This window comes from Pseudomyrmex gracilis, unplaced genomic scaffold (genome assembly GCF_002006095.1).
Source record: "Pseudomyrmex gracilis isolate BER0280 unplaced genomic scaffold, ASM200609v1 scaffold_18, whole genome shotgun sequence".
Taxonomy (NCBI): Eukaryota; Metazoa; Arthropoda; class Insecta; order Hymenoptera; family Formicidae; genus Pseudomyrmex; species Pseudomyrmex gracilis.
The window spans coordinates 678,624-689,291 of NW_018020602.1; the positions used below are offsets into that span (position 1 = coordinate 678,624).

The window sequence follows — 10,668 nt, forward strand, 5'->3', positions numbered from 1 at the left end:
CAACATGAGAGGGTTGTGAGACAAAGCGATATATCTTCTTGCTAACAACTTACAAAGCTGCTAATTAAATTCACTAACCGTCTTCTATATTTATTTGACTAACCCAATTTAACCAGGAGTGGACTACTGCGCGAAGGGCCACACATGTCATGCTAACGCGTCCTGCCTGAATCTCCAGACGACTTACGCTTGCCATTGCGATATCGGTTTCCAGGGGGATGGTCTTAACTGTCACGGTATCTAACGCTTATCTAACTTATTCGTGCAATTAATCGCGCGTAAAACATTGTTCTACATTGGGACTTCTGTCCTCGCAGAGAAGTATATATACTAACTAAAATAATTCTCAGTTTTATGTTTTTTTTTTTTTTTTTATCGAAAGTGAAAATATTTAACTGAGAATTAAATCAAAATTAATGTTTATTCAAGTAATATGGAAATTTGTATTCTCGCGTATATACTTGTTGACTGTAATTAAGTTTTTTTGTCATCACTCAGATGTGGACGAGTGCAAACAGCAAGGTGGATCAAACGGCCACCATTGCAACGCGAACACGATATGTGTCAACGTGGAGGGTTCTTATACATGCGAGTGTCTTCCGGGTTACGATAGGATCGACAAATTTAACTGCGCCGATCTGGACGAATGCGCGACCGGTTATCACCACTGCGATAAGCACGCTACATGCGTGAATACTGCCGGCAGCTACTATTGCATCTGCAACGAAGGCTATACTGGCGATGGTTATACATGCAAACGTACAGTATCTCAATTTTTAAGTCTCGATATAACATATAATAATATAATAACATATATAATAATTTGAATTTTTTTAGCCCAAAAAATTGATCTATTTTGGTATATTTCCGATCGGTGATCATTTCTCACCTTAAAGCAAATCAAAAACAAAATATTAACATAGAGAAATATTTAAACACTTTTACACGCGTATTCTCGGAGATTCTATATTAAAGAAAAATATTCATCTCGCAGCTGTGTGTACCCAAACTTGCCAAAACGGCGGCGAATGCGTGGCACCCGAGAGATGCTCCTGTCGACGCGGTTTCATCGGCAACAGCTGCGAGCTCGACCTGGACGAATGCGCGAGCGATCTGCATCGGTGTCACGACTCGTCGTCCATGTGTCACAACATGCCCGGCTGGTATTACTGTCGGTGCAAAGATGGTTACAGGCCTGCTCTGCATTACAGTACCCAGGGTACTCAGTGCGTCGACATTGACGAGTGCACCGACGTGACAGTTGAGAATAAGCACACGTGTCACCCTAGCGCCAAGTGCGTCAACAACGAGGGCGGCTACAAGTGCGTGTGCCCGACAGATCTGGAAGAGTCTGAACAAGAATGCAGCCTCAGTGAGTTCCCTCGTTCTCTTTTTTGGGATAAAATTTACATTATCTCAACACTTTTTGCATATTTATATTATTGAGAACGTGTAATAATAGATTTGCGCATTTTCGCACAGACTGCTGGTTCGAAGACCGCGAAGTCAACAACGGTGAGAGCGTCGCGCCGGCCAACAATTCCTGCAGCATATGCACGTGTCAAGACGGCGTCATCAGCTGTAAGGACCCCGTGTGCGACTGCAGCATACCGGGAAGTCATATGAACAAGTGTTGCCCTCAGTGTGATCCCAAGGCATCCTGCAGGCATCAGGAGCTCCATCATCTAGTCTTCAGAAGCAAAGAACGATGGATATACCAGTGTCAGACTTGCGAGTGCATGGTAATATTAAACGTATTCTCTTAATAGGATGTTCTCTCTAGATCAGAAAAGAACGTTCAAGAAAACAGACGGAGCTTTTTCAGCTCGTTTGACGATTAATCATTGAATTTCGAAAGTTCTTCACATTCAACGTAACAAATTTGATAGCGTGGTGAAATAGACTGCTGGCCGTTGGAATGTCCACCGGTGACCTGCTCGGACCCTGTGACTGAGAACGGCGACTGCTGCCCGCGCTGTCACGACGATCCTTGCGGTCGCGAAGTGCCAACAAACGGTATCTCGTTGACGGTTCCAAGTCATCCTCGGCCTTGCAGCTACGCCGGCGTTATCCACAGCAGCGGCAGCTCCTGGCAGGATCCTCACGACAAATGCACCACGTGCGAGTGCAAGGTAAGAACGAGGACCGGCCGTGTTACTCATCAAGTCGCAGGATCTGCGATCACCGGCCCATGACCCGGCAGATCCGAAGGATACAGATAAGATAAGTGGCGGGAGGGGGGTGGGAAGGGGTGCTCGAAAAAACAGACGGCGCTATGGACAAGTGAGGATGATCGCGCGTTAGATAGTTTCTTGTTTTCCGTCTCTAAATTCTCTTACTTTTTATATTATATTAATTTCTTGTAGTAAAAAAAACAAAAATTCAAAATAACACTGATGCTGAAAAAAAAAAAAAACCATTCCACAAGTTTCCATCGCGCCTTCTTCTCTTGCAAATTCGAGAAAGCTCAAGGTCAGTAATTGAAACGAAATATTATCTCCATTTAGAGCCGTGGATCTCTCTGTCATGTGTCTACTTTATTGCATTCGTTGTACTGTGCTCTAACGTACGTACAACTAGAGTGTAACAGATCTCTATCATAGAACACATGTATATGTTACATACATGGCGAAGCATTTACGCAATCATATCTGTCAATTTCACTTATTTCGAATCTGGTTTATTTATGTCAATCATAATTTTGAATCAATGTTTTACTAAAAACTCTATATGTCTTCATGTCGTGAATAAAAGTAACGATATTATTTAATAAACAAAAAGATTAATTTTGATATTGCAATAAAAAAATATTAGATTGCAAATATGTATTTTCCAGCATTTTCGAATAATACAATTTCTAATCAACAAAAGGTGATGAAGGCTCCAAATATCCAAAATAAACACAGTGATGGAACAAGACCAATGGGAGCGCGAACACCGTTGTTTGAAAATTTTATTGAATATGACAGTGTACAGACGTTTCGACCGGGGATTCGGTTCTTATCAATGTAATTAAAATCGTTTAACAAGATGGGAAATAAAAATGTGTTCAAAAAAGTTGTAGATGTCAATAAAAATAAGATGTCAAATAAATAAAATTGATGTTTAGTCAAACACACATGGGTAACTGTGACTTTTCACAAACGTGGTCGAGACAGGACTCAACGTGGTTCAATTTTTTTGGACATGTGCTAAGTGACTGTGATTTTAGGACATTGTTTATTTCCATCTTGTTAAACGATTTTAATTACATTGATAAGGATCGAATCTCCTAAGGTCGAAACGTCTGTAGACTGTCATGTTCAATAAAATTTTCAACACACAAACAACAGTGTTTGTGCTCCCATTGGCCTCGTTACATCACTGTGTGTTTAATATAATTTCTATTTTATCAGTTGCCATGTACGTATACAATCATGTGCACATTCGTATCATTTTTCTTTTCTCGCTCGTCTTTTCTTCTCTATCTTAGTCTATATTAACTCCTTAATTTTTTATTTATCGTCAGTAGGTAATCCTCAAATAGTATAAGATATATATATATATATATATTGATTGTTTTTTTTTTCGTGCCATATGCCGTTTATTTTTTTGCAATGTGTACTAACGCGGATTGATTCTGCAAATGCGGATGCAAAGCTAAACGCTGAACTTTTATTAAGCGTATGCTCAGAGAAGAAGAGAAATATATTACATTCATAAAACACTGCATATTTTTAAGTCCGCCTTTTTGCACTTGAATAATACGACTAATCTAATTAAGCTAAAATTTATAAACATCTTCTCTTAGCGTGCATCGTTGTGTCGCGCTAGATTTTTGTATCATATCATTTCAGCTATACACGCTAATGTAAATTATTCAAAGAATTTTTATATATATATTGATTCATCAGTCACAATCATCCAGGGGCGTCCCCAAGCTAGTATAAACTAGATATCATTTATATTTTGTTGCTTGCCTTGCACGTGGCAGTATTCGTCGCTTATTTTCTTTCTCCACGCCAGAAGAAACAAATCACTTTTTTAATGCGACGTATTGTCTAGCAGAATTTTAAACAATCTTCTAATAATATTAATTTTCCAGTTTATTTTTATATTAATACACTAGAGAGAACGTATAATTATATTATGATTTTTTTTTTTTTTTCATTATGTTTTATCTAGCTTGTTTTTATTATATTAAGAATCCTTGGACGGTCTTTCGTGTAAAATACTGTGCGAATACTGCCACGTTCGTGAACATTCAAGTTCGTCAAAAGAATCGAGAGTTTTGAAAAATTCCTTGAACTTCGAGAGAGAGCTCGCCGTTTCTCGCTTCTTCGAGTGCTTTGCTCTTGCGTTATTACACTATATGTATTGTCACCCTAAATAAGATACTAGAAACTTGTGTTTCAGATTTCTACTTAATCTCTAAACGATTAGTTGTCTGTGACAAATAATTTTTCAGTCAGTTTAGTGTGTTTTTAACAAGATTTAGAATTTAGATCCTACCCCTATCTCTAATAAAACTGACATATATACCTATATATTCCACGTACACACATAAACAATCACCAAAAAAGTCTCGATACACATCTTTCGTTAAATTAAATATTTTTATGATTAGGGTGACGATAAAAGTGATATAAGGTCTTCCATATTGCATTATCTTTCAGAGCGTGATAGTTCTTAATGTAAACAAAATAAAATATAAACAACATCAGCACAGTTACTCTAAATTTTCTTGCTTTGTTTATCATCAAAAATCTCTCTAGTTTTCATTAATTAATAAAGTTTACAAACTGCTTTTTTTCATAAAAAAAATTTAAGTTTAATTCGCAGTTCAATTCATTAAAATTTGTTTTTTAAATGAGATATTCAAGTTTTGATCAATTTTGCGCTAACATCGAGACGATGATCTTCTCAATACGCGACTGAAAGTTGACGCGATAAACCGAGACACCCCGTATACATCAGACAGACCGAGATCATGTCAAGATCTCACGATTGCGCGTGCTTCGGGTCGGCCCTGCATGGATCATTTTATTAGTGTTTACCATTCGGCGACGATTACTTGAATGCGGACCCGACCTCATTGCGTTCGAGCGTGCACCGCGACCTTGACCCGCCGATCCAATCTGCGATCGCCTGATCGCCGGCTGACGACAGAATCAAACATCATTGCGCAAAAATATCATCAAGAGTATAAGGCGCAATTTTTATCAGCGAATGACATTGGCAACGATTATAGTTCGGACATCACCGGCGTGGAATTTCGTTGATTTTGTTGGCGCCTAAAAACCAATCGATCCCCTAAGCCACAGACGGATGGATCGGCGTGGCGCACAGAGAGGTCCTGGTTATGTGGGAGGAATATAGAAATATAGCGAGAGGGAGGAACGCGTAAAAGGGGAAGGGATGTGAAGTTGCGTCGGGGAAACATTGTCTGCCTGTGATCATGCTGTTGTAAATTAACCCCGCCATTCTTGCCCGTGATGACTAACCTCATATAGCCTAACAATGGGTATCCTTGCAGGTGCCGTACTGCGCCCAATTGGTGAGCAATAGCGCGTGTTGTGTGCATCGGTAATCACGTCACTTCTACCTCACCTATAAACTTTACTACCTGCCTCTTCTCTTCTGTCTTTATTGCTGATTAACGTACTACGACTAACGGAGTACTCGAGTGCTTTGTTTTCAATCCTTTTCCCGCCTGCTTAGACGGCTCTGTTGCTTTTTTTTTTTTTTCTAGTCCTGTGACTGAATCTAATCTCTCAACTCTATGCACCTTATCACACTCTACGTTTTTTTTTTTTTTTAATCTCATCATGTATCTACTTGGCAATGAATATTAGTGTATCGCGAGTGAGCACGAAGCATGTACGTCATATTTTGAAGGAGCACGTTCCCGATGTGACTTCAACAAAAATTTTTTATTCAAAAGAAAAGAAAATGTTCAACCATAAATTCTCCGAAAATATTCTTTTGTTTATTGCGCAACAAAGTCACACGTTGATATGATGTAGTGTTTAGTTTTGCTCGTAAAGAGATAAATCACTCTTGTTATTCTGACATGTACACATTCATGAAAAACACCTACCTAATCTCGGCGCGTTTACGCGTTTCAATTTTTGTGTTGCGTTTTTGTTAGTCAACTACTGGGTGATCAGCAAAATATAGTTAATCAACAAAAATCGAAACGTGCCAACGCACACCTTTATCGAGATGTAAAGAAATTAATAGATAATAGATTTCGAGAAAATAAAATTTGTGTAAAGCACTTTGTATATGATAATTTGCATGCGATTGTTCAGAGTCGTGTTTCACTAACAAATCGCGAACGAGAGAATAGTTGTTATTAACATAATTATGTGATAGTGTTTTTATTATATGTTTTACATCATTATTTTATTATGACAACCGAGTGACAACGGTTTCGAAGTATGCATGCATTTCTACTGTCAATGCATCCCATTTTATTATTCAACGAACGTTCCGCACAATTCCCCTCACTTTTTTATTTACGCAAACTCTGAGAAGCACAGTCGTTTATGCAAAAAAAACAAAAAAAAAAAAAAAAACAAAAAAAAGATAAAAGAGAAGACGATCCGACTTTCCGGATCGGCAATTCTTTCTCGTGTTGATCGAGGAGCATGGCACACGAGGTGACAGACACATACACACATTACACACAGTACACATATACGAAAGATTGCGTCTTGGATTCGCGAATTATCTCTATATTCGTATCTGTCTGTTTTGATTTTTTTTTTTGTTTTTTTTTTGGTTTTATATTTTAATCAAGCCGCATCTGAGCCTCCATTGCACCCTCCTCTGATCTGCATTCGAAATTCAGTAGAAGCACCAAGAAAATATCTTTTTCGTTTTTTTCCGAAATCAAGTATAAACAACCGTCGTTTCTGGCAAGATAAAATTATTCACTCGATAGTCGTGCATAGAAAATTTTGTTTGTGTGTCAAACTTGTATAATTAATAAAGTTGAATCGTTAAAACATGTATAAAAAAATCATCCTGCCAGAATCGCAGCGGAAAGTAGTAAGAACTTAGATATTTATCACCAGGTATTAAAAACATACTATGGAAATTCATTGTTTTGTCCCCCTCCGAATGTCTCAGCATGAGTATCTTTGCAGTTATTGTAATTGTGACCGTAACCATTTTTATACAAGTAATTTTGTTAATTGAGAGAAAAACTCTAGGCGTCGCCAGGAACGTTGCAAAGGGAACGTTACAAGGGAAGTAAATCGGGGATTCTTGCACGTGTCTGTTTGATATTTCGCCACGGCGGAACTGATGCGGTATCGCATATTCAAAGAAACAATGAATTGCATATTATGTGGACAAGTACCTGTCTTTTTATCATAGGTCGGAAAGTCTTGGCGCGCTTTATAAAATCGATTACGCGAACAAACGTTTAATAATTAACCCATTTGAAAGCGACGAAAGCTTATCGATATTGCATCGTTTTTATAAAGAGTGGGTTAATTATTTTATTTATAATACATTTTTATGACATAACAAAAAGTTTAATTTACTTTGGCAAAACGTTGAAAAAGATAGATTAAAAAAGTGAGTCATTACATTATCGCAAAGAATGAAACTATACAATTATTTTATGTGGAACACTCGGTCAATCAGTTTACACTGCTGAAAAGTTATTCTGTTCACATTCACATTTATCACATATTTGCATTGTTTATCTTCAATGTGTCATTTTTTCGCGGGAGCTTATTTTAACGCATTAAGCTGATGCACCATGTTGGTCAAGACTTTTCAACCCTGTTGTCGTCGACGAAAGAGATCGACGAGTTATGAAAAATGCGTCCAATTCCCGCCGTGGCTAACCCAGTTTCTCCCACGAACCTCTTCGTAGGACGGGCAGCTTTGCTGCAGCTACGATTACGGCTGCGCTGACGATCTGGGTGACAAGAAGCAGCGACGTCCTGCAAACGCTGTTCGTGAGCCTTTCGTACATCATCTATCAGACACTGCGGTCCAGTCGCTGGTCGACGATTCACCGAAAACAGCTGTACCAGCGGTCACCGGCACACTCGGCACCGCACGCACCATCACACCCGCCGTCATCACCTCCGTCGCAAGCACCACCTTCCCCGTCTCGTCGCCCACGCACTACTCATCATCAACCAGTATCAGCAACGACAACACTCGCAATCTCAGGCGGGAACGTGCAAGAGGCTTGGATGTGTCGCAGAGCCAACGGTTCGTTGGAAGCTCGACGACGTCGCCGACGGAGTCAGAGCAGTCCACGACGCCGTCGTCGACGACGGCGAGGACGCGAATGTCCAGATCGTCGCTGTTGCGACGTAACCATTCGACAAGCACTGCCGGTCGCCACGGCAATGCCGTCACCGCCTCTTCCTTCTCTTCATCGTTGTCATCGCCTACTCTTGCGGTGGTCCTGGCTTCAACAACCGAGGATCACGAACATCACAATCGATCGTCCAGGAGTGTCTCTGCGCACATCCGTCAGCTAGTCGAACACCGTCGCAAGAACAGCAGGAAGTCCAGTGTCCTTGACAGCGCCACTTGAGGACCGTGGATCTAGAAGAAGATAGAAAAGGACGAATCCGATACATTTGGCAAGGCATTCCAGAAATCCGAGGGATCTCCCATAGTCGCTCGATGCGCGTCATCCGTCTATTGTATCGTCGGCAGAAGAAAGGAAAACGAGATCGGTACTTTGCGGGAGGAATAAACGGGATCATTGGCGAGATATAATCGACGTGAAGGTGTCACCGCAACCGAAGGAGATTTGTTTTCATTTCTAGAACCTGTTTCCGGAATAATCCGTGTCTGGTAGTTTCGAGGAGCGAGATGGTTAACGATAATCTTATCGACGGAACTAGATCGACGATCACTGACCTCGACCCTAGTTCTGCTAGACTTCTGCAGGTCCTAACCCTAAGATCGCCGATACCGTGGAGCTCGAGTCACTTGAGTGTTTCGCGGACGAGGTGACGTGGTCGCTGTTAGATCTGAATTTAGAACAGACTGGAAATACGGCTAAAGATAATACGAAAGCGTCCAAGACGTTCGCTTTTTCGCTTGAATCGCTCGCTCAAGTTACGATAACTTTTCTCGCCGAAGTTACCATCATCGGACAAACGTCGAAACGCGTCGTTACTAACTCTTCGAGAGACAATCGGTATGAGAATCATTTTTTACAATTTAATTTCATATACATATATATATATATATATATATATTTAATTTGGTATAATTTTGGTAAAATATATTTAATTTGGTATAATTTTCTCTTGGTGTATATTGAACACTAAGGCATATGTATATATATATATATGTACATATATATATATATATACGTACGTATAGAAAAAGAGAGAGAGAAAGAGAGAAAAAGAGAGAATACTCTCTCTGACACATTTTATCAAAGTTTTGTTATCCAATTTCAAATTGTTTGTTTGCTCGAATTATTAGTTTAAACTTTGTCTTACATAATAAATAATTTATCTTTTCGCTGCTGACACATGTGTAAAGACATATAACATATGTGATGTATGGGAATTCGGATCAAATTAATATGAATTGAATAAAATCCGTTTCTTCCGAAATCATTTTCTGAGAAAGCATGTAAAATTAAATAATCATTTATTCAATAAAACTACGCTGCATTGTAGAAATTAAATAATTTTTTGGAAAATAAAATCTTGTTTACTTATGACTAGAATATGTTACATATGCAGCAGAAAAATTTAATAAAGCAAAACACGTGTAGATAAGACTGAATAATGGACCAGGCAGCTAAAAGTTATTTTTTTTTTTTTTTGTGACTCTCACAAAGACTCTTTTTTTAAAGAATCGCACATTACGTTGACATATAATATGCAATTCAAATTTCTGAAATCTTTGCCTAAATCTCAAAAGCAATGTATAAAACATAAAAGAGCCAATGAAAGAGTCTACGTTGAAACATTTTTTTTTCTCTCACACAAAATAAAGTTTTTGTCATCGCACATTGTCTAATAACCAGTCTATTATGTAAATAAAATAATGTGTTGTTTTATAATTTATGTTAAATAGAGCTGTACATCTTGAACAAACAAATGCATGAACTGTTTGTCGAGATTCTCAGGACCGATTGCCGATCGAAAAACGTGGCGCGACTCGAGCATGATCGAGCGAACTGAAGGCGCAGATTCGCTTTCGCAAAACAGCTCCTTTCGCGTATTTGATTGAACAAGTAGCGCACAATATTTGGGCCTTATAAAGTAAATTGTTGATGTTCCGCTAAACCCCCACATAGACATTTGTATGTATGTATCTAAAAGACGACGACGAAAAGCAAGGACAATATAGTATATATATATATATATGTGTGTGTGTGTGTATGTGTATACATATATATATATGTACATATATATATATATATATATATATGTGTGTATGTTTGTCAAAAAAAAAAAAAAAAAAAATTCTCCCGTCGAGGGAGAAGACAGAGAGTAACGTATATAATATACATGTTTTGAAGACGCGCGAGAAAACGCGAAGATACTTAGCTCACATAATCTTAGGGAATTTCATCTTAGCTATAACTGCGATGAAGAAGAGATGGGCCTAGCTAATCATTCAACTCTGAGCGACACACGGGGAAACTTACAAATCTTTCTTTTTTTTGCCGTGACAATT

The 10,668-nt window shown here is 38.7% G+C and overlaps 1 protein-coding gene across 3 annotated transcripts in view; it reads left to right on the plus strand.

Annotated features, from left to right (window-relative positions):
- The window catches only part of LOC109851630 (protein kinase C-binding protein NELL1-like), a 45,444-nt gene extending 36,258 nt beyond the window's left edge, over window positions 1-9,186 (plus strand). The window contains exons 8-14 of one of the 3 annotated variants that reach the window (XM_020421884.1): window positions 117-236; window positions 499-759; window positions 995-1,372; window positions 1,483-1,742; window positions 1,890-2,132; window positions 5,516-5,536; window positions 7,874-9,186. In XM_020421884.1, coding sequence (XP_020277473.1) covers window positions 117-236; window positions 499-759; window positions 995-1,372; window positions 1,483-1,742; window positions 1,890-2,132; window positions 5,516-5,536; window positions 7,874-8,551 — 1,961 coding nt within the window. In that variant the 3' untranslated portion in view covers window positions 8,552-9,186. Of the gene's footprint in view, window positions 1-116; window positions 237-498; window positions 760-994; window positions 1,373-1,482; window positions 1,743-1,889; window positions 2,133-5,515; window positions 5,566-7,873 lie in introns of all 3 variants that reach the window. The other 2 variants (XM_020421886.1, XM_020421885.1) reach the window with 2 other exon arrangements.
- Window positions 9,187-10,668: the final 1,482 nt, after the last annotated feature.